The 24,401-nt window shown below is 39.9% G+C and overlaps 1 protein-coding gene and 1 pseudogene across 1 annotated transcript; both read right to left on the bottom strand.

The window, feature by feature from the left end:
* Positions 1-10,327: 10,327 nt before the first annotated feature.
* On the bottom strand, positions 10,328-13,881 carry LOC102522963 (tubulin alpha-1B chain). The gene is made up of 4 exons (XM_032492748.1): positions 13,733-13,881; positions 12,137-12,359; positions 11,851-11,999; positions 10,328-11,487 (listed from the first exon to the last, which is right to left on the bottom strand). The coding sequence occupies exons 1-4, from the start codon at positions 13,733-13,735 to the stop codon at positions 10,507-10,509; spliced, it is 1,356 nt and encodes a 451-aa protein (XP_032348639.1). The 5' UTR covers positions 13,736-13,881; the 3' UTR covers positions 10,328-10,506.
* A 9,358-nt stretch (positions 13,882-23,239) lies between these two features.
* On the bottom strand, positions 23,240-24,119 carry LOC102515737 (annotated as a pseudogene).
* Positions 24,120-24,401: the final 282 nt, after the last annotated feature.

Raw genomic sequence — 24,401 nt, forward strand, 5'->3', positions numbered from 1 at the left:
GTAAAAGAATATGAAAACGAATATATGTATGTATATGTGTGATTGAACTATTATGCTGTACACCAGAAATTGACAACATTATAAACTGACTATACTCAATTAAAAAAAATGGTGAGAGGTTGTAACACAAGGGATGCAAGTTACCTTCCTGTGACTTTGATTGGTATATGTACTGTTTGGAAAGTCTCACCTTCATGGAATTAAACCCTTCCTCTAAAGTGGAGGGAGTAGTACAGGGAAACTCAAAAGAAGGGCCAAGTTTTGCAAAACCCCCCACTGAAGAATAGGAGTGCAATTCTAAAGGCCTAGACGGCATCCAGTTACTATCTGAGCAGGAGTTAGGGGTCAGAATTAACAACTGAATTGTGTATTCTTAACTTCTGCGGAGCAAGTTACTTTTATCTCCTTTTTGTTTCCCCAGTGATTTGCCATTGAACCATGGGAAATAAAATGCATATACTTGGATATATACACATGTATTTGTCTGTCTGTTTGTCTGTCTGTCTATCTTTGGTAGTAGAAAGTTAATGAGGGGACCCAAAGAGCTGATTTCCCTTTTAGCAACCAAGCTTGGAGTGAACAGAATTCCAGGAGAGTGGGAGAGTGGGCAGAGACAGAAAGAAAAGATAACTGGCTGGGTCCTTGGCTCTGCTGCAGGGAAGGAAAGGAGAGCACAGGGAGGTGACTTGGGCCTACTGAGTGTGTTTTAGGAATAAACATGAGTGGACCAAGGCCCTGCCCTAGAAGAGTTTTTAGCTTGTCAAGAAGAGGTGACCCTGGTGCTTAACTCTTCTTTCATCTTTGTTTCAAGGCAATGTACTTTAATCTTCTTGTTAAAACAGAAATTAGATCTGTCCCTGCTCAAAATCCCTCAAAAGCAATCCAGTTGCACTTAAAAATTCACTGGCCCTAGAGAAAAAAAAATTCACTTGCCTTAAAGTAAGCCTATGGGAGCGAGGATGTAGCTCAGTTGTAGAATGTATGCTTAGCATGCATGAGGTCCTGGATTCAATTCCCTAAAAAATAAAATAAAAAGTTAATTTAAAAATACACAAAGAAACCTAATTACATCCCCCAAAACAAAAGCAAAACCAAAAAATTTTAAGAAAAAGAAGCCTAATTACCTCCTCACCAAAATTAATTAATTAATTAATTAATTAATTAATTAATTAATACTGAAGTACCATCAGTTACAATGTGTCGGTTTCTGTTATACAGCATAATCTCCCAGTCATACATATACATACATATATTTGTTTTCATATTCTTTTTCATTAAAGATTATTACAAGATATTGAACATAGTTCCCTGTGCTATACAGCAGAAACTTTTTTAAAATCTATTTTTATATATAGTGGCTAACATTTGTATATCTCAAACTCCCAAATTTATCCCTTCCCACTCTCTTTCCCCAGTAACCATAAGATTGCTTACTATGTCTGCGGGTCTGTTTCTGTTTGTAGATAAGTTCGTAGTGCCCTTTTTTCTTTCTTTCTTTCTTTTTTAGATTCTACATATGAGTGATATCATATGATATTTTTCTTTCTCTTTCTGGCTTACCTCATTTAGAATGACAATCTCTAGGTCCATCCATGTTGCTGCAAATGGCATTATTTTATTCTTTTTTTGATGACTGAGTAGTATTCTATTGTATAAATGTACCACAACTTCTTTACCCAGTCATCTGTCAATGGACATTTAGGTTATTTCCATGTCTTGGCTATTGTATATAGTGCTTATATACACTATATACATTATGTATTGGAGTGCATGTATCTTTTCAAATTAGAGTTCCCTCAGGACTTTTACCCAGAAGTGGGATTGTTGGATCATATGGTAAGTCTATTTTTAGTTTTTTGAGGAATCTCCACACTGTTTCCCATAATGGCTGCACCAAACTACATTCCCACTAGCAGTGTAGGAGGGTTCCCTTTTCTCCACACTCTCTTCAGCATTTATTGTTTGTGGACTTTTCAATGATGGCCATTCTTACTGGTGTGAGGTGATACTTCATTATAGTTTTGATTTGCATTTCTCTGATAATTAGTGATATTGAGCATTTTTTCATGTGCCTATTGGCCATTTGTATGTCTTCATTGGAGAATTGCTTGTTTAGGTCTTCTGCTCATTTTTGGATTGGGTTGTTTGTTTTTTGTTATTAAGTTGTATGAGCTGTTTATATATTCTGGAAATTAATCCTTTGTCAGTCACATCATTTACAAATATTATCTCCCATTCTGTAGGTTGTTGTTTTATTTTGCTTATGGTTTCCTTTGATGTGCAAAAGCTTATAAGTTTAATTAGGTCCCATTTGTTTATTTTTTGCTCTTATTTCTATTCCCTGGGTAGACTGGGAACATTGCTAAGATTTATGCAGAGAATGTTCTGCCTGTTTTCTTCTAGGAGATTTATCGTGTCTTGTCTTATATTTAAGTCTTTAAGCCATTTTGAGTTTATTTTTGTGTATGGAGTAAGGGAGTGTTCTAATTTCATTGATTTACATGCTGCTATCCAGTTTTCCCAACACCACTTACTGAAAGACTGTCTTTTCTCCATTGTATGTTCTTACCTCTTTTGTCAAAGATTAATTGACCATAGGTCTGTGGGTTTATTTCTGGGCTGTCTATTCTGTTCCATTGATCCATACATCTGTTTCTATGCCAATACCATGCTGTTTTGATTACTGTAGCTCTGTAGCATTGTCTGAAGTCTGAGAGGGTTATTCCTCCAGCTTTTTTTTTTTTTTTAATAAAAATAAATTAAGCCTATAAGACTCTTGGAGGTTACAAAATGGTGGCCTCTGGCCTAATTAGACATACTATGTTTTGTTTGGCTCATAGAATTTTTAACAAATTTGAACAAACATTTAAAAATCAGGAGATGCCACCATAAAAATTCAGATTTCATTATCTTAAATAGAAGATCTAGCAGAGCTGGGCAATAAGGACCTATGGCTCTGTATATGGGGCAGGGTGTGTCCAGTGTCCCATAGCCCCTACAACTCAAGTAAACACTTACCTCACCAGTTTTTCCGTTTGCATTGTCAGCCTAGCTGTAAATTTGAGTTTGTGACCTGTGAGCTAGCACCTCTCTACTGCTTCAATTTGGCACCATCCTCACCCTGACCTTGGTCAGTTCCTGGTGGACCCTGCCAAGCTGTTTCCTTCTTCAAGACTCTGCACTTGCTGTTTCCTCTGCTTGGAAGGCTCTCTTCTTCCCCTCCTTCCTTCCAATTCACTTTTGACTGGTTCACACTTGAGCTTAAATGCTACCTGCTCAGAGGAATCTTCCCCCATTACCTTATCCAAAGCAACCTATTTTTGTCATTTTATTCATTACAAGTCGCCATACTTTCATTTGTTTGCATTTGTTTGTTTGTTTCCCACATACAGGTTCCTAAAGGGAAAGAATCATATCTGTTTTGAATGTGGTTATTTCTTTAGCCACTCGCCTCATGCCCAAGACATATAGGCAGTCAAATATTGGCAAATGTTGTGAAAGGGATAGCAGGCATTGCTAATAATTAGAAGGGGTGAGTTCTGGTTCTAGCATGGTCATCCTGGGCTACACTTGATCTTATGTGTAAAACTAGTAAGATTGCTTCTGAACCTATTAATCTGATGTTCATAGTGCTTTACAGTTTACAAAGAGCTGTGACATCACCTAAGTCACAGACTATTACATCTGATACTTGTAACTATTGGCTAACAGATTCTGCTTAGAGACTTATCGTCATCCAGAATGTACAACTGAAGTGAACTTTAAAAGGCAAAATATCAATTAAAAATGCACAGTATAAGATAAGCTTGCGCTCAAAACTGAGAGAAAGAATCTAGACCCCCTTAAGAAAGTGGTAGAGCCAAGCAGCAATCCGATTTGCACAAAGATCCTTGAGCCCAGGTTTATAAATCCACTGGAAGCACAACTTTCTTTCCATTGCCTATGATCAGAATTGGTGAAAGGGTCTCTGTTTACTGAATTACCGCTCAGAACACTATGCAAAAAGACACTACATCATTCTCTTTTTAAACTCACCAAATCTCCCTTTGTCCAAATCCTATTTACTTTCAAGGCTCAACCCAAATATCTTTTCCTAAAAGGATTTCCACCTTCTCTAAACTCCCAAAGAAACATCCAGTTGCATAGTTCAGTGACCAATGAGACATATGCACTGTCTCATAACATTCATTACTTTCAGCTGTTATTTAAATCTTTTGTATTGTTTAACTTCACCTCCATTTACTCCTTTTCTCCTTTCGCCTTTCCTTAGAGGGTTGGAAACCTGTATTTGGCTTCTAATTCACCCCTTTCATTCCAGTGCCAGTTCTTAACTCAGTGCAGTTCTCACAGTAAACACTCAAAACAATGTTTGTGGATTTGATCTCCCAGGAGATTAGTTACCTATTCTTAGTAGAGAAGGGGCCACCTTGACTATGGGGAATAAATTTCAATGCCTTCAAGCAACACAGAGAAGGGAACTAATCCAGACTGAGCCTCCACTAAGTGCTAAACATTAACAAACACTTCACAAAGATTAGTTTATTCAGTGTCACAAGGACCCTACAAAATAGACTTTATTTTAAAAATAGATGAGGATTCAGTTCAGAGAGATTAAATAACTTGTACAAGGACCTACAATAGAAAGGTCCTTTGGCCTAACTCCAAAGCCTCCTTTTCCCCCAGTATTCTGCAGTTTCCTCTTAGTAGATATATCCCCCACTTCTGCATTTCCCTCATTACTATACTGCTTAAATACTCAGTGTAAATAAAACGTTAGAATTTGAACTTCAGTGTCCTCAAGAGCCCTGGCATCCTCCATCTGTATCTAAAGGGCTCACTGTTCCGCTCCTTCCTGTGGGTCTACCTTTGCGCTTCCCAATGATACAGACTTATTGCTGAACAGCACTTTGAGAGGAGCAGACAGAGGAGCCAGGGCTACCCACTGCCAGAGGTGATTGGGGTGGAAGAGGGGAGAGAGGTGCATTAGGAAGAGTTGCTCTTTTCTTTAAATAATAATGTCAAGAACATTTCATTCAGATTATAGGTTATTTTCATTTTCTCTTTGCTTACCTACATGTCCCAAATTTCCCACAGAAAGCCCCAAGTACAGAAAATTTTCTGCTCACTCTAAGACTATCCTTAGGTGGTTTTGTTCCCAGGATGTCCTATGTCTTCAGAAGAACTCATTTACCTCTGAGGTGAAAATACTACAAGCTATGCTATGGACTGAATGTATGCCCCCAAAATTTGTATGTTAAAACCCTCACCCCCAATGTGATGTATGAAGAGGTGGGACCTTTGGGAGGTAATCAGATTTAGATGGGATCATATATAAACCATTGTGATAGATGGAAAATTTGTGAAATCCTAGACTCTGGGAATGGAGAAGGATCTTAGTTTTCCGTTCTACCTGTTTGTCCTTCATGACATGGATGGCACTGTGGTTCATTGTTGGTCCTAGCTAATTATTAGAAAGTGAGCTGCAATGTTCTTCCCCATCCTTTGCTGTGCCCTCTGGGCTTTGAGGAATGAGTATGATGCCATTTCTGGACAACAGCTCTACGCTGGGTCTCTCTTCTGATCTAAACATTCTCAGTTCTTTACCCAGGAAACCTACCATTCCACTCACTCCTGGAAGGAAACTGTCTTGTCTATCCATATTCTTCTTGAGGGACCCAGAACTGGGTAACAGTGCATAGTAGAGTGACCAGTGAATAGGATAGTGGGAATGCTCACCTGCCTAGCTGTGCTCACTGTTGTACAGAAGGAATGTGTAAGGTGACATCAGCCTGTTCTAGCAGCTGGGTCACATCTTGGTTCATGGCATACATTCATTTGATTAATGTGAGCCAGCAGAAGTTCAGATGCTAGTATCATGAGCCACTAAAGCTGGGCCAGAGAGAGGCTAAAAGATCTTATTTATGAAGAATCTTTAGAAGAAAACAGCAGCTTTCCCTTCCATCTCCATTTGATGTCACTGTCCACTCTGTTAGATCTTTTGGCCTGGGGAAAAGGGGAAGGAAGTAGAGGGGCAGTCGCCTCTAACTTTCAGAGTTAAAAGTTTGAATCTCTGATTTTGCTCAAAATTAATCCATAGACTATTTACTGAGTGTCAACCATGCAGTAAGCAACTGAGCTAGGTACGATGATACAGTGTAAGCACAATAGACATGGAGCTTATACAATCTGGTGTGGGAAAATACATTAATTATATAATCACACAAATATATAATTCCAAAATATGACAGGTGCTTTGAGAGAAAAGGTGAAGATTCTAGGAAAATATATAATGGAGAATCTGACCTAGTCTGACTTAGTCTTCAAGGCCTTAAAGAGGTGACACTTGGGTTTTCATCATCAAAGGAAGACAGTATGAGCTAACTGGGTGAAGGTGGTGGGATCATTTATGGCTGGGAAAGGTATTACAGGCAGAGAGAAGAGAAGAGTGTTTAAAGGCCCTAGGCAGGAATGAGGGGATGAGCTTAATTCCATCACTGTTGGGCACAGTAACATACAGCAGGCTGTCTGTTGGGAGACGGGTTGGTCAGTTGGGGGATGAGTCGGGTAGGGCATTTATTTCAGTTTATGGGCCAGCTGGCAGAACGGAAGAAGCTGGCTCTCAAAACACAATGATGCCAATATCTATAGGATGATGTCCACAACATCAGGTGGTTATTAACTCTGTATCAGTATTGAGTTCTGATTGATCTGGCAACATGCTCGTCCATTACTACATATTGACCCCCAAGGCCATGCTTTTAAACCCATTCCACCCTGGGAAGCATCCTAGAGGCAGGAGCTAAAGTCAAGAGCTGGGGTTTCCTGTGGCTGACTGATTCACAGTGGCCTAGCAAGAGGCTCAGCTGCCTACAGGAATGGACACAACAAAAAGTGACAAGCCCAAGAATGCCAGGTCAGTCACTTCCGGTGTATCTTTTAGGCTCAGCTCCAAGGTGACAGGGAGGGCAGAGTTCACAAATCTGAGCTTGACTCTTCTGGGCAGAGAACTCTTTGTCAGTGGTGCCATCTGCAGGGCATTAAGGAATTTGCCAGGAATTTGATGGGATTGGGATGGGGAAATGGCATCTTTCTCCTCCCTCCCTCAAGCCTCTGAATCTAAGCATGTCCCTAAATCATAGCTCTGGTCCTCCATTGGGCCAAAAGACCCCTGATTCCCTCTGACTTTTTGGCAGCACCTGATCCTATAAGGCAGAACCAGGTATCACTTCCCTTCTTCCCTGCCAATTAAATCTGTTCTCTGTAAAAAAATGAAGCAGTGGGCTTCTGCCATTTTAAGGTCGCTTCGATAAGGTTACGGAATGCTGGGTTGTGAAGGCATTCGAGCATTCTGATGTTAAAATTTTTTAAAACAGTGGGTGGGTATAAATTGAAGGTGTTGATAATGTGGTCAAGGTTAATAATATTATTATCAGTATCATCATTCTCACCATCTGTAACTAAACCTTTCTTGGGCTTTATTTCTATTTCTTTTCTAAATAAATGGTAAAATCTTCCTTGGCAGTGACTTTGGTGTTCCGCTGAGCAAAGCTATCCAGTCCTGGAGTGTCCTGCCTCTCACCTCCTAAGCTTGGACAAACATCTATAAGCTTACAAGTCCTTCCAGACTTAATTGCCCTATTTACCACCCTCCCCTGACTACCTCCCCCCGCCTAAAGAAAGGTAGGATGGAAATCTGTAGTGCTAAAGGAGAAAAGACCCAGAATTTTCAGAGAGCTAGACTAGTGACAAAACAAGAAGTCAAGTGTCTCAATCTGTTTCCTAGGCCTCTCTACCCCGGGACTCAACTTCTGAGGAGGTGCTAAAAGAGATCTGGGCCTGGAAAGAGAGTGGATATGTTTTACAAAATCCTAGAGTTTAATATTTATATTCAATAGAATAATAAAGAATTTGGCCTAAGAGGGAAATAATTATTGTTTATTTTTACTTCCACTGAAACATTATGTGGGCAATAAACATTACCAGGCACTATGATCGCTACTGGGGCAGGGATATAGATGATAAGATCCCAGTAAACAACTAAAGGAATGCTAGATGTCATTTCTTGGCTGCCTCAGCATTTCATTATAACCATCTACCCCCCCACTGCCCTTGTGTCACAAACTTGTATCTCATGCTACCAAAGGCTTTGACTACTGGTACCTATAGTCATCATCTTGACTATATGAGTGTGAACAGAGGAAACAGAGGAAATACTGAATTCGAGCAGCAAGTTGTATCCACAATCAAATAATTAGGGTATAAAGGGGATTGAATTGCTTAGGAGGATTGTAGCTAGGAGGTGTCTGTTCTAAAAGATAGCTTAAAAGGCAACTAAATACACTGAAATTTGAATTTGAGCTATACAAAATGGAAAAACCTTTTCTTTCCTAACTACAGGTTTCCTCCCTTTTTAAAAATGAAATATTTCAAGCATACAGGGGGAGAAAAGGATAATTATGATTGACATTGTTCTATTTGATAGAAATATCAAATCTGAGGGTATTATGTATAGCTGCCACTGATTCTTGCCTCCTGTCATTGTGTAGTTTCTCCCACATTGAATAGGACTGACATGTGTAACGAATAGGATATTGTAGAAATGACTGTGACTTTCAAGGTTATGTCATAAGATATTGAGGCTTTCAGCTTGCCTTCTTGTGGACCACTTTCTGGTGGAAACCTGCTCCTATGTTGTAAGGACACTCAGGCAGTTCTATGGAGAGGTCCACGTGGTGAAGAATTGAGGCCACCTGCCAACAACCTTAGACGTGAATTCTCCCAATCCACTCAGGCGTTCAGATAATTGCACCCTCAGTCAGCATCTTGACTGAAACATTATAAGAAACCCTGGGACAGAACCATCAGCTAAGCCACTTCTGAATTCCTGACCCTCAGAAACTGCATGAAGTTATACACATATATTAAGCCATAAAGTTTTGTCCAATGGATAGTAAACTTGTAAAAACCTACCAACCAAACTATCATCTTAACACTGCCTTGTTTACTAGTTTGTTTTCTTAATACAAACACACCCCCCTCAAACAACAACAAAACATTAGATAAAGTTGAAACCCTGACTTCTCTACCCTACCTTCCTGTCTTGGGCCTCAGAACCCTTAACGTGCGCGCGCGCACCCCCCCCCCCCCCGCCCCAGCACACCGTAGACTTAATGTGTGCTTTTCCTGAAGAGCTCTTCTCTGCATTGGTTTGCTGCTGTTTCCCAGGCTCCTACCTTTCCCTCTTGTATTGCAGAAAATACAGAGGGACTCTTCAGAGGTTCTTCAGTCATCACTTAAGATGGTCTTCCTCTATGAGTTCAGCACTAACTTAAAATTCTATTTCCATGTCATCACTAATTCCATTAGGGTTTCCCTCACTGCTTTAAAGCCCCGGCATCTTCCTTTCTCTGGGACCCGTGGGGTGGCTGGCTACATGTTCTGCTGGGTTGGGCCTGCAGTGTCACCCAATAGCCTTCTCTTAAAATACCCATGGATTGTTTCTTTCAGGAATTGACAGCAGTCATTTGTTAAGCTTATAGTATTTATGGACTAGGGAAAAAACTGGGAAATTTTTGGTCTTCCCTACTCATATCATGTCTTTAGGTCTCAATAGTCCCTGGGCTTTCCGAATTTGAAGTGTACATTTCCTCCTCCAAAAAATCCTCTTATTTGCTTTCCACTTACCTACCTCCTCTAGTGTTTTAGATGTAGCCAAACTATATACTGGAAAGAATGTAAACTATGCCAAGTGCTATAAACTGTACTCTTACCTTTACAAACGTTGCCACTTCACCTCCTTCTAAAGCAGTGCTCTTCCACAAATGCACATGGGTTACTCTGGGCACTCTACCAGGAATCCTGAGTATGCAAAATTTTCTCCCATTACAGGGTGGCAAACACAGCTTTTTATCTTTCTGCTTGAATATTCCTCCAGCCAGTTATTTACCTGTTCAAGGGTCATTGAAATTATATTCCACTGTAAGTTAACAGGCCCCCTGTTAAGTTTTATCTGTAGGGTATTAAAAAAATCTCCTCATACCTAATTTGTAATTACTCAATCTTAAGAATTAGATGAGTAAAATGAGTCATCTGAATTTACATTTTCCCAAGCCCCCTGGGGACCTGGATTCCAACACTGGTTGAGGTGAGACCAGTTTCAGTATTCAGCTCTCTTGCTTTTCCAGACCAGTGTGCTCCTTTCCCCCTTAGAGATATCCAGATAAGGAATGAAATCCTTGAAATTACAACCCTGTTGCAGAGACAACTGGAGGAGGTGTAGCACATCTTGGATAGGAGAAACCAATTTAGAAAAAGCACAGAAGTCAAATTTTCTTTCTTAAAGCCTTTACTTTTGAGACATGATAGGAAAATCTTACAGGAACACATGGAAAATAAATGATCACAGCTGAAGGTGAAGACAATCTAATCAGAAAGCTTTTGTTTACTCCTGTCAGCTAATGCTGAAGCTCTGAGGAGGACATGCTGCAGGGCTGAAAGGAATGGTAATTAGTATTCCTCTCCTTCTTCCTCTCCCTCTCCTTCAACAGAATCTACACCAACCTCCTCATAATCCTTCTCAAGGGCAGCCATGTCCTCACGGGCCTCAGAAAACTCTCCTTCCTCCATGCCCTCACCCACATACCAGTGAACAAAGGCACGCTTGGCATACATCAGGTCAAACTTGTGGTCCAGGCGAGCCCAGGCCTCAGCAATGGCTGTGGTGTTGCTCAGCATGCACACAGCTCGCTGTACTTTGGCCAGGTCTCCACCAGGTACCACCGTGGGAGGCTGGTAATTAATGCCAACTTTGAAGCCAGTGGGGCACCAGTCCACAAACTGGATGCTGCGCTTGGTCTTGATGGTGGCAATGGCAGCATTGACATCTTTGGGGACCACGTCACCACGGTACAACAGGCAGCAAGCCATGTATTTACCATGGCGAGGGTCACATTTCACCATCTGGTTGGCTGGCTCAAAGCAAGCGTTGGTGATCTCTGCTACAGAAAGCTGTTCATGGTAGGCTTTCTCAGCAGAGATGACAGGGGCATATGTGGCCAGAGGGAAGTGGATGCGAGGATAGGGCACCAGGTTGGTCTGGAATTCTGTCAGATCAACATTCAGGGCTCCATCAAACCTCAGGGAAGCAGTGATGGAGGACACAATCTGGCTAATAAGGCGGTTAAGATTAGTGTAGGTTGGGCGCTCAATATCGAGGTTTCTACGACAGATGTCATAGATGGCCTCGTTGTCTACCATGAAGGCACAGTCAGAGTGCTCCAGGGTGGTGTGGGTGGTGAGGATGGAGTTGTAGGGCTCAACTACAGCTGTGGAAACCTGGGGGGCTGGGTAAATGGAGAACTCCAGCTTAGACTTCTTGCCATAATCGACAGAGAGACGTTCCATCAGCAGGGAGGTAAACCCAGAACCAGTTCCCCCGCCGAAGCTGTGGAAAACCAAGAAGCCCTGAAGACCTGTGCACTGGTCAGCCTGTTGGAAAAGAGGAGTAGAGAAAACACAGTTACTGCTTTTTGAGATACAATCATAGTAATCATAGTAAATATTTTCACTTTCCATTAATTCCAAAGATTTAGATCTTATTTTGACAAGAAATGCTTTTTTAAAAATGCAGACCTTCCTGAAATGATTCTGCATTCCTTTATTAAAAAAAATCTTCATTCGTATTTATAAAATGACACCAGACAGTTCATATTTTAATAGAATTAAAAAAGCTATAAGGAAATAATTAACATCACTTTGTTACATTTTAACCCTGTGTTTAAAAAAAAAAGCATATTTCAAACATCTCTCTTAGGTTCATTAATCTACTTTATTCCTGAGAATCAAACATACCAGTTTCCGAATTCGGTCCAAGACGAGGTCAATGATCTCCTTGCCAATGGTGTAGTGACCGCGGGCATAGTTATTGGCAGCATCTTCTTTGCCTGTGATGAGCTGCTCAGGGTGGAAGAGCTGGCGGTAGGTGCCAGTGCGAACTTCATCTGGAAAAGACAAAGCAGCCACTCATCACTAACAACCTGCACGAGTCTGCTCAACCCCAGGGCATCAGTGGAGCTCCCCCAGGACACCTCTTGCACCAGATCCTAGGATCTCACTTGGGTTACTGAGGTCAACTCACCAATGACTGTAGGTTCCAGGTCTACGAACACTGCCCTGGGCACATGCTTGCCAGCGCCTGTCTCACTGAAGAAGGTGTTGAAGGAGTCGTCTCCTCCCCCAATGGTCTTGTCACTTGGCATCTGGCCATCGGGCTGGATGCCATGTTCCAGGCAGTAGAGCTCCCAGCAGGCATTGCCGATCTGGACACCAGCCTGGCCAACGTGGATGGAGATGCACTCACGCTGTGGCAAAGAGAAAAAATTAATAAATTCCTCTTTTAAAATGAATTAAAATGTACTGCTTCTTTCCCAGCCAGAGGAGAACTTTCGTCTACATTGCTTTTTTCACCTATTTAAAAAATTTTATTATTTTTTTAATCTAAATTGCTTTTAATTAATTTCCTTTTCCTCTCTAAATTGGGAAGGCCTCTTTTCACACCACGAAGCGAGCTTAGTCACAGCTTCCTCCTTTGGAGGGTCAAGATAGGGAAGAGGCCGTCCATCTAGCACTCAGGCCCCAGAATCCCCTTTTAGAGTAGTTGGCCAGATTTCCGGGCAGCTCCCAGCACAGGAAGCACGTGGCCAGAGCAGTGCAGCGGAAATGTCTGGCCGCAGAGACCAGGGGCGGGGCTCTGCGGCACAGGATGAATGAGCAATTCAGGGTGTGCGCGCGCCCGCCAGCCCGGCGGCCTGCTGCGGCTGGCGGAGCCGCGCAGCTGCAGAGGCCCGCAACAGCCACGTCTGCAGAGGCGAAGCCATAGCCCACCATCCTCCGCTTCCCGCAGGCGCTGGGCTCAATCCAACACCTCCACATCTGTCAGGGCGCAGCAGGGGATTATCGGCGGTCCAGATCTGGACCAAGATCCGATTTCCGTTCCCTCAAAACCCTTCACTGCCACCACCTGCTCCCACACGCATTCCTAACGCAGCTGAGGCCAGGGAGGGGCAGATGGCTTCTACAGGCTGTTGGCAACTAGTTGTCCCAATACACTGGCGGAGTGCAGCACGCTGAAAAGGCGCTCTTCTCCACATTCATCTTGATTCTTTTATTAATAACAAAAAACCACTCAGGGTAACAGGAGACACGCCCTCCAGCCGGACCCGCAGCGTCCCAGCGCGCACGCGCCCACTGCAGTGGCGGTCTCCCGCCACTCCCTGGCGGGAAGGTAACGGTCGCGCGTGCGCTTTTGTGTCCGGCTCTTTCCCGCCTCCGCATTTCGTGCTGAGGAGGAAGTGAGGGCGGGGAGAGCCCGCGCGCGCGCTCGCCTGAGGCAGCGGGTAAAGGGGGGGATGGGAAGGCGCGGGAAAAGACTGCAGGGTCTTGGGGCGCCGCGCCCAGGAGTTAAGAGCTAAATGAGAGCTCCAACCATGATGGAGGAGAGCGAGTGCCCCGCCATCTCCTCCCTGCGTTCCAGAAGAAAACGCGGTGCCTCCCTCTCCTTTTCTGGGCCCCAGCTGTTCTCCAAAAACCGGGGTCTATCTACTCTCACCCTCGCCTCCCGCCTCGCCCTCCAAATGGACAGCGCTGGCCTCAGCCCTCTTCTAGCTATGGGCCCTTTGCGCTCCTCCGGCTCGCTTTTCCCCGTTTTCCCGAGCTAGGCTGGCGGTCCACTCACCATGGTGGCTACGGGTCAGCAGGCGCAGGCAACAGGAGTAGACACCGGGTCCCGGTTACCGTCCCCGACAAGCTAAGAGTCGAGGTAAGTAACGCACTGAGGCGGGGGTGGAGCGGGAGCCACTTAAGTAGCGGTCTGGGGAGGGGCGGACGGGCACAGGCGGCGCCATTGGTCGCAGGCCCCTCCCTCGGCCCGGCGCGCCCACTCGGCGCCCGGCTGGGCCTCCGCAGAGGCGGGCTCCTGGCTCCGAGCCCCCTCCCCGCGCCGGCCGTGTCGGGCGGGGTCCGCGGCGCCTGCGGGCCGCGAGCTCGGGTGCTGCAGTCTTTGGCGCATGGCTGTCAGGGCCTGGGCGGGGGTGAGGGTGGGGGTGGGGCGCAGGTTCAGAATAAACCAACAAGGGAATGGAGGCTTAATTGCCTTCCTCTGGACGAATCCTAAGACTTAAGAAGCCACACAGTTTTAAAGATGAAGACCATGAAATGCAGAAACATCTGGTTCGGATAGTTCAGCTGATCAGTTTCATGTTGTCTCAATTTGTCAGTGAGTTTTGCCTTTTTCTCTTCTCAGTTCCTTTAAAGGCAGTACAGAACGCACTAAACTGATAAGGTGAAGGAGCAAGGTTTAGAAAACAAGAGTAGTTGTATTTGGTTTACTGTAATGACTTGTTCTTTAAACTAAAGATACCGAACGTTGGAAGCAGGTATTATTTCATTCAAAGAGTAAGTACCTAAGCACTGAACACCTAAGTTGTTAAAAGGGCAGAATAGGCCCCATTTTTAGACCTAAACCAACCAACTTTATGGAATAGCTCTAGGGGCTTTTTAGAAAGGGAGATTTAAAGACACATTTCAAATTTAATAGCTGAATTGAAGACGTGAGGACAGAAACGGGGAAGGAAGAAATTGACACTGAAGGATGTTAGGAAGTAGGAAAAAATTTTAAAGTGAAGTATAATTGACATACAATGTTATTTTAGTTTCAAGTGTACAACATAGTGATTTTACATTTATATGCATTGTCAACCTCAGAGATAAAATAGCCAGTTATTTTGCCAGTAACATGGATTTATTTGGAAAAAGCAGAGAATTGCAATTTGGGACAGGCAAGCTATGGGAAAATCATAGGCAAATCAACAGAACAAAGGAGAGGGGCTTGTTTTTATTAGGTTTTGGGAGAAATTAGGGAGGATTGTTTGAAAAGTTCATTGAAGAAGAATGAGAGTTCAAGATCGTGGCTATTTCTCATTGGCTGCAAGTGGTGGTTAGAACAAGCTGGGGCAGAGAAGGATCTTTCATTTTTATAAAAGCAGTAGATAGAATTCCTACGTGAAAATGTTCTCCCTTGTACCAGAAGAAAAGTAACATTCTTTAAAAAAAAAGAAAAGAAAAAAAGTTCTTATCTTCCTTCTTCCTGCTGGTTATGCAGGCTCCACCTAGTACTATATGTTTTGAGAGTTCTGCCTTCAGGACTTCCCAACTCCATTTAAAATGAGATGTCCTTCATTTATGTTCATATTTACCCCCTTTTGATCAAGATCTTTCCTCTAAAGCATTGCTGACTAAGAAGCAGTTCTTCTACATTTAGTGGTTTTGTCCTTCAGTGCCTGGAAGGACTTTTCTTGGTTGTCATGTCTCACATGGGAGGGAAAGTGCGATTGGAAACCATTGAGGCCATATTTGAGTAATGAGGAAGAGTAGGAGGGAGAACTCTCAGGCATTTCTCATTTTAAACTCTATCTCTTATCAAGAGCTTAAGCATTGGAGATCATCTTGAAGAGCTGAGCTAGCATCACTCTCTTGGGTAAGTAATTTCTATAAAGATTTAACAGGCAACAGGTACAAAATGTAAAAATGCTTATATAAAGTAGAGTTAAAATTAACATGTTGTGTGATGGTTTTAAACCAGAAGCCCATACCTGAAGGTAACCAGCTAAATAGGTCAGAAGAGAAAGTAGGGGTCAGCAGATGAAAGTTATTGTAACCAATGGGCTTGTTCCCTGATTTTGTGTAATTGAGTTTCTGTTCTCCAGAGGCATTTATTCATATGCAACAGGTGGTATTTGCTATAGTATAAATGCCTCTTTGCTCAGCAAGTGGATAATCAAGGACCATGCTATTACGCAAAATTAATTTAGTCAGTCAATGAGTCACGTGACCATTGCTGGATTGCTATTGCTTTGGCTGTGGAATCAGCAAGCTTTCCTAATGTTAGGAAGAGATTTCTGATCATACATTCATTGGTACTTATTCTGACCCAAAGGAGAAAGGTTGGCCCTATGGAGGCATTCTTGGAGACATGTATGCCTCCTTGAAGTTCTCAGTTAAGGTGACCATGGAGACTTAATGGGGTGGACCAATGGGAAGCTTCAGAAATCTTACTTTGTAGCTGTCATCAAGGGACACCAGGTAAAATTAGCAGCAGCACTTGGGACAGGTGAAAAAATTCATCACAGGATGGACTAAAGTGTCACTATTGTCATGAACAGATCAAAGTTTCTGGTGACAAGCCCAACAATTAGATAAATTTCCCTCTTTTGTAATAGATAGAGAAATGCAGTTAAGAGCATTTCTTCTTAAGAAAAAGAGGGAAAGGATAGGTAGGAAGTAACAGTGGGAAATGGTGTGCAGGCTTAGTCTGGTCATCTTGGGAAAGCTGTCTCCTTCAGCTGTTGCCTGCTTCAATTCCTGGTCTGTTTGATTCGGAGGTCTCCAGTGCTTGAGTAGGACTGAATGTCAGGTGGAGCCTTCTTTAGCTGTGGGAAGTGTACCCAAGGCTTGAGTCTCTAAAGTTTGGCTGTTATCTGCATAGTGAGGAGGACCTAGTATAGTCCCTTCCAAGGATATTTAAGGAATCTTTGTTTTTATTGATTTCAGGTCAGAAGGGTAAGAGAAAATTGGAAACATTAGTTTGAAGATTTGTAGTCAGATATGTGACGAAATTAGGAGTTTAGATCTGGTCCAGCTTACAGGTGTGTGATAAAACCTTAGCAATAATTAGCAGGACAAGAATCTAATGTCTACAAAGGTGCAAACATAATTTCTCTCTCCATAATTATTCCCTTTTTTGCCAAAGATAATCATGGTAAACCTAATTTGTATTAAATTTGGTCTCATTATTTACATAAATGTGGCAAGAATAGTGATTGACCATGTAAACTCTTAAGATTACTAAATTGTATGCAAGGTACTAGGCCAATTTTCCCAAGCAGTTTCTTAAAATTGTCTGATTATATCTGAGTCTATGTATAGCTCTCTTGAGTATGATAATCTGGTCAAAGACTTGGTAATATAGCCAATATTTCCAGTTATTTTCTGTTACAGGGAGAATAGATTATTTTAACTTATGTAAATACTGTCATTAACAATAGAATGCTTAGTAAGTGTTTCTGAATCCTGGAGGTTTCAGGTAGGGAAAAAAGAGAAATATTTGATCTTTGCTTTCAAAAGTATATTTTACCAAATTGCTGTCACAGATGCTTAAGAGAAAAAGTTTCCTTAAATCTGGAAAAGTAAAACATTAGAGAACCAGTATAAGAAGTCATAAAAATGTAATCATCCTCATTAGTTCATTTAGTCTCCTGTATTAATTCTTGTTGATCTTGATATTGGGTTAGCAGCTTTATGAATCTATCAGTTTTCCATTAAATTTTTAGAAACTTTTGCCAAGTTCAGTGTTACCATGTTAAAGTTATCAGAAACCTGCATTCTTGAGTACTTGTCAGGGTCTTTTCCATGAATCTCCTTGAAGATGAAGTTCCTTGAAGCTGTAGGAACGTTTTTGCAAAGTATTGGAGCGAAACAGTAACTGTCTATAAATAACAAAAGACTTAAAAATAGCAAGAATTAAAGATTAAGAGTTCATTATAATGCAGTTCACAAGGGAATTAGGTTACTTCTGTGACATACAACATTTTAAGATAATAGCTGGAATTATGAATGATAACATGATACCAGGACATATCAGATTTCTAGGAAGGTTATGTAATTTCTGAAATACCTGTACACATACCTGCACAGATGTAACATAAAGGAGACCTAGTATTATTTCTTACTTGAAAATGCTTCCCATGCAATTTAACATATCAAATAATCCTAATTATTTTAATACCTTCCTTTTTATAAGGAGAGAGAACCAATCCTTTGAGATGCTCCAGGGACCCTCTGGAAAAATCCCAGAGGTAGTCTAATGTCAAAAAGAGTTCATTTAGAATTTGATTTTTGGAAAGTTTGTCAAAAATATTTAGTCAAAATAGGATCACAGATCACTATGAAATAATATTACTCATTTAACCCAAATGACAAAAAGATTTCAAAGGCAAATACAGAAGGTTACATAGTTCCAAGAAGCCTTAGCTCTTTCACAAATCAGTTTTAGCAAGGGATTGTCTACTGCAACCTATATTTTTTAAAAACTCTTTTTTTTTCTGACAGTTTCAATTTTATTACTTCAAATATTGTTTTCTCAATTTCAAAAACTTAAAAGTCTTTGAGTAAATGTAAGGCATTTGTTACAGAATAATTACAGATTTACTCTTAGGATAGCATAATTGCCTATGCATTACATTAAATGAATATAAACTCCTTCTATATAATATAGTTAAAATAAGCCATATGCTTTTTGGAAATTATAGTATGAGGTTTGTTTGTACTGGCTCATCCTGACATGGCTCTGCTATGCTGGAAATGATAGAATGGTGAGGTGGGAGGCAACAGGATCCCCACATTATTGCTGAAAAGGTTTGCTCCAAATTGAGTAGGCAGAATAAAGATTTGAAAGATGGCATGTCAACTTCTAAATTGATGACAGAGTTATAAATATCTGGGAAGCTACCAACAGAGTTTCCAGCCTTGCAATTAGTTAGAAGAAATGGGGGTTATTCTTTTAAACAAAGATTGCTGCCTGGCTCTAAATCTGAAAAGACAAAGCCTTTTCAGCTGGTTGCATAGACTCTTTTTGTTGCTCAGTTCACTGTGGTAAACAAACAGTGTCTTTCAAATGTGTTAGATCATTCCACAGTAAGAAATATAGTGTATATTATGGCCCAGGACATACTTACATATATAAAACCATTTAAGAAACTGAAATAAAAGCTTAATAAGCTGGCATGTATTTCCTATTTTTAGTATACATCATGCATATATTCCATTTTGCAGTTTGTGAAACCATTTTCTTATTTATATATAGATAATAAATACATAATAAATCTATAAATTATAGCTACATTGAAGATAAATGTTATCCACTTATCTGCACAAATATTCTCTATTTAAATAAATGTTAATCATAATTCACCAGTGGTCTGTAACCACAGTTTGGAAAATAAGAAGTTACAGTAAATCCTCCCACAGGAGGAGAAAGCTTTCATGGGAGTTCTGCTGCTTTCAGCTTCCAAAGGGGCACTTGCTGCTTTGCCTGCATTCTCTCAACTTCAGTGCAAAACAGTTTGTGCGGAGTTAGTTTACGCTTATTACTCTAAGTGTTTTGACATTTTCTCTTTGGTTCATTTTGTATTCTCAGCTCTTTTTCTAACCTTTTAAGCTATTTGTAATCTTTACTTCCCAGTAAAAACTGGAAAGCAGGCAATTGTGAATTGTCTATCATATATGAGCATCCTGTGGTAGATTAGCAAACTTATAAATACATTAAAAAATTTTAGAAGTATATTGTTCCTCATAATCAATTTTTTTCAGTATAGTGCAAAATATGTTTGTTAATAGACCCAAATATTTTTCCCTGTAAAAATTAAAAAGTCAAAAGTAAATAAATTTATGTTACCATTTAATGTTTATTTTACTTGGAAATGATTTAGATATTATTTGAAATCTATTATTTAGTTTAACTCAGTATAAACTTCTATCTTATTTTCATTTAAAAAAAACATTTGTTTTTAACAGTTATGCTTGGATTAGGCATTAAGAACAGCTAACCATCATCTTAAGTTGTTTTTCTTATTGGCAGATTCTGTAGCAAGTAGCATCTCAGTTGATCAGTGAGCCCAGGTAGAGAAAGTTGTGTAGTTGCATTCAATATTGACTACTCCGGGTGGGGAGGGTATAGTTCAAGTGGTAAAGTATATGCTTAGCATACATAAAGTCCTTGGTTCAATCCCCAGTACCTCCTCTAAAAATAAATAAATGAGTAAACCTAATTACCCCCCCAAAAAAATTTAAAAAAAATTGATTGAAGACATGCCTGTTTTCATTAAACCAACATGTTTAAACTAGCTTTTTATTTATCAAAGAGTATGAACTTTGGGACTTGAAAAGCATTTAGAAACTTGAAAAACAAAAAACACAGTTTATTTCTGAGAGTATATTTGATTTATAGAAATAGTTTTTCTTTAAGTCACTAAAATAGAGCTCTTTACAAATTAATTTTGGCAGTATCATCCAGAGGTAGAAAAATATCATATACACATACAGACATACGTAATATACAGACACAGAGATCTGATGTTTTTTTTTTTTTTAAATTCAGCTCTGTCTGAGGTATAAAACTCAAAGGAAAAGTTGCATCCAAATTGTTTTCTGGCAGATGGAATAAGATAGGGTTACTTGCTCAGATGGTCGGTTTTCTACCAAAGATTTTTTATTTGCATGTTGTTAAGTCATTTTGTCTTTTAGAAGCTTCTGTATACCAATCAAATAATGGATTCCATCGTCTGTGAGAGGTTTGGGATCCTCTGTTTTAAGGGTGCCCCTTCCGGTGGGCTTATCTAAAACAAAACTTCCCCATAATGGCCATTGCAATTCCAAATTATCCAAAAGTTCACCCATTTTAACAGAAAGGCACCAGAGCCTGGTCCAAGGACCAGGTGAAACCTTTCTTGCCTTTGATTCCCTAAAACCTCTTAGTTATGAGGGCCCTGTTTTCCAACAGCTATTCTAAAACACCAGGAATTGTGTGCTTTTTTTCCACTTTTGAAAAGATAGGTGACTTACCAGGAAGCTTCATAAAAACAGATCCTAAATAAAGCCAGAGAACTCAAAATGCAAAGAATATGGAGCTACAATCCAGAAGAGACTTACTCTCAAACTCAAAAGTCAGTGAGAAAGCAGTGAGCTCAGTGGGCTCTGTGGGTACTGGCACCTGTTTGCTCACCAGCCTCAGAATTGTTGGGAATCTTCTTTGGATCCCACTTCTGATCACCAATTAATGTTGACCTCAAAAATAAAACAGCCAATTATTTTATCACAAAATGGGTTTATTTGGGAATAGCAGAGAATTGCAATTTGGGACAGGCAAGCTATGAAGAATCATAGGCAAGCCCAGAGGAACAAAGGAAAAGGCTTGCTTTTGTTAGGTTTTAGGAGGAAATTGGGGAAGGTGGTTTTGAAGAAAAGTTCATTGCAGAAGAGTTTAAAGGTTGTGGCTGTTTCTTACTGGCTGCAAGCAGTGTTAGAGTGTTGTTGCTGGGACAGAGATGGATCTTCCTTTTTTAAAAGCAGGAGATAAAATTCCTCCCTTGTACCAGAAGAAAAGTAACATTTTTTATCTTCCTTCTTCATGCTGGTTATTCAGGCTTCAAGAGTGGTATGTGCATGAGAGCTCCCCCAGGGACTTCAGGGCTTCCTGACTCCATTTAAAATGAGATTTTCTTTATTTTACAACATTACGAGATGATCACCATGATAAGTCTAGTTATCATTTGTCACCATTTAAAAGTATTACAATATTATTGACTAAATTCCCCATTCTGTGTATTATATCCCATGACTTATTTCGTAACTAGAAGTTTGTGCCTCTTAATCTTCTTCGTCTATTTTGCCTGTGCCCTGAACCACCCTCCTTTCTGGCAATCACCAATGTAAAACATATCTCTATATAATAACAACTGCTTTCTGATGTTATGTCAAGATAAATTAATTGGTTATAGCTTAGTACTTGTTACAAAGCCCAGATTATAGTGAATAGACTAGTTTTTTTTCCTCCCCCCTCTCTTTCTTTCAGGAAAATCTATTCCAAAACCATAAGCTACATTGCTAATACTTGGAAGCATATAAGGTGGTTAGTTAGGGTTAAAGTATGGCTTGGAAATGATCCTAGCAGAAATCTATTCCTATCATTACAATATTGAAAATATCCTCCCAGTGATAGTGTATTAGTAACAACAACAACAAAAAAAGATAAACATAAGACAGTAAAAATTCATAATTTATATTCAGCTATTATCTTATTCAAATTTGATAAAGGCTTCACCCTTCATATCAAACAAATAATAAATTTACACTGTTAATAAGTGTTTAAAGGTTTTCAAGTCAAGATCCAAATTTGTACATGTTTCCTAAACAGGGTTATAGAGGACAGGAATATAGTTGAATATTATCTCACTTACTCTTAAAAGAAGATGGAAAATAATTAGCTTTCCTTGACTGGAAAAAAAAATGAGTTTTAGGTAACATACTGCTGAACTCCATTTTGCTGTCTGCTCTGGATGAAAGCCATTTGAAAGCAAGCACCTGTCTCCTCCTAGCTCTTCAGAACCTTAGAAATTTAACTGCAGAGAATTTCTCCTGTGAGCCTATATGTTTCCTCAGAGACTTTTCTAAAATCATTAACTTTGCTAGCCTTATTATTTGTGAATTCCCCTGCTGTGAATGAGGAAGCACTTGATGTTTTTTTTTTTTTTAGGTCCCTAATGATACCTTAGGTTTTCAGAGAGTAATAGAATCATAAGGGACCTTTAAATATAATCTAGTCTGGTATCTTTATGCCAGAAAAATATTGAATGATACTAAGGTAGTTTATTTTGCTACCTCATTAGTACTTGAGGGGAAAGACTTTATTTTTCTTTTTTACCCAAACTAAACTTAGATGGGTCTATTTGTTTATATTGTATATGATGTATATAATTTGTCTATATTTAATAACTAAATAGTAATTATTTATTGCTGGAATGTAAATATAGTATTACCCACTACCTTAACATCGTTCTATTGATTATATAGGTCTTTTGTCAGGCTGTTTCAGGGCCTGCAACTATTTGCTTTGAGTCTTTGATATAGTGGGAAAACCCTGTGTTGCTATTTGCCTCCCATCTTTGATACTTAATATCATGGCCATTTGCTACTGTTCTAACAGTCAGGAACATTTTTGATAGTTCCATTTTGTGGTTTAGACACAAAAATTCACAAAATATTTTGTTCATTTAGCCAGCTCTATAAGGAAAGACAGAAATAACAAGTAGCAACAATTTACCAAGTATCAACTATTTTCAAACATTTGGCCTTTTATTCTTATTTATTATATTGTTACAAATTTATTTATGTTACTTTGTGTTCTTTTTTCACAGATGGTATAGGGGAAAGAAAACAGGCTTTGATTTCAGATCTAGTTTCAATTCTATGTTAGTTAATAGTGGTATGACTTTAGACCCTTAATTATCTTTCTCAAGCTTCATTTATGAATGGAAATCAATACTAGCTTAGAATCATCTTTTTTATTTGGGTTTTTTAACTTATATATTTTTATTTGGAAATGTTTATATCTGTACAGTGAAACTAAATTTTGGAGTCACTGGATGTCATTAGTTTGGATATCATTAGTTAATTATAAAAGCTAGACATGGAAATTATTTACATGAAAGATTTCAGAACTTCAGTGGAATGAGCAGCTTCATGTGATGTCATTTCAATAGCTATTTATTTCAGTCTGCATACTTTCCAAGAATGTCACCATCTCTAAATAAGAAGTGATCCTTGTTGTCTAGAACTACTTTAGTCCTTTATATTCTGGGAGAAGAACTTTATATCCAACTTTCCACTAAGTAGTTGAATCTAGCCTTTCCTTTAGAGCCCAATCCAACAGCTACTACTGTTGCTTGCGATACTTTTCCTTGAGATTTTTCTGGAAGCATAATGCCTCCTTTGGTTACAGTTTCAACTGTATTCCTTTCAACTAATACTTGGTCAAAGAGGGGAAGAAGCTTTCTAAATGCCTGTCCTGCAGTGTTTTCGGCCGCCACTGCAGTTCCTACGCCATCTCGTGTCTCCACTACAAGGAGAGACCCACAGTCAGAATCATCTTTTTATCATGCTGTAATATTCAATCCCATTAGTAAATTCTATCAGTTTTATCTTCAAAATATGCCCATTACTTTCTATCAGATCACCTTATTTCATAGCATTTATAGAATATGAAATTACCTTTTTTTTGTATATTTATTTACTTGTTTAAAATTTCTCCCTAATTGGAATATAAGCTCCATGTCTGTTTTTGTGAAAGTCAATCTTGACTGCCCTTCCAAAGACCACTTTCTACCATTATTCATTGCCAAGAGAAGCCCTCCTCCCTTTTATTAAGAGTATGCATGTGCTCAATCCCAGGGGACAAATTGAGGGAACCCTGTTTCCCTTTGCCAGATACTTGCTTTCTCAGTCTCCTTCATAATTGGACACAGTTCTGGTTATTGGAACATACAGGGAAGTCTGCTAGAGTGTTTCTGGGAATGGTTTTTCACCCTGTTCAAAAGAGATTACACCCTGAGGAAAGCCCTTTTACTTTACTTCCTATCCCTTGCTTTCTGCTTTTGGAAATGTTCTGTGAAGGTTTGATTCCTGGAGCCACCTTAAGACTTTGAGTCTTTGGGGAGGGGGGATAGTAGGTAATAAGGTTTATTTATTTTTAATGGAGATACTGGGGATTGAACCCAGGACCTTGTGCATGCTAA

The sequence above is a fragment of the Camelus ferus genome, chromosome 12 (assembly GCF_009834535.1).
Source record: "Camelus ferus isolate YT-003-E chromosome 12, BCGSAC_Cfer_1.0, whole genome shotgun sequence".
In the NCBI taxonomy this organism is placed as follows: domain Eukaryota; kingdom Metazoa; phylum Chordata; class Mammalia; order Artiodactyla; family Camelidae; genus Camelus; species Camelus ferus.

Coding starts and splice junctions, on each gene's coding strand:
- LOC102522963 (XM_032492748.1), bottom strand. Junction 12,000..12,136: donor CCTGGAACCTACAGTCATTG/GTGAGTTGACCT, acceptor TGTCTTTTCCAG/ATGAAGTTCGCACTGGCACC. Junction 11,488..11,850: donor TGGACCGAATTCGGAAACTG/GTATGTTTGATT, acceptor CTTTTCCAACAG/GCTGACCAGTGCACAGGTCT.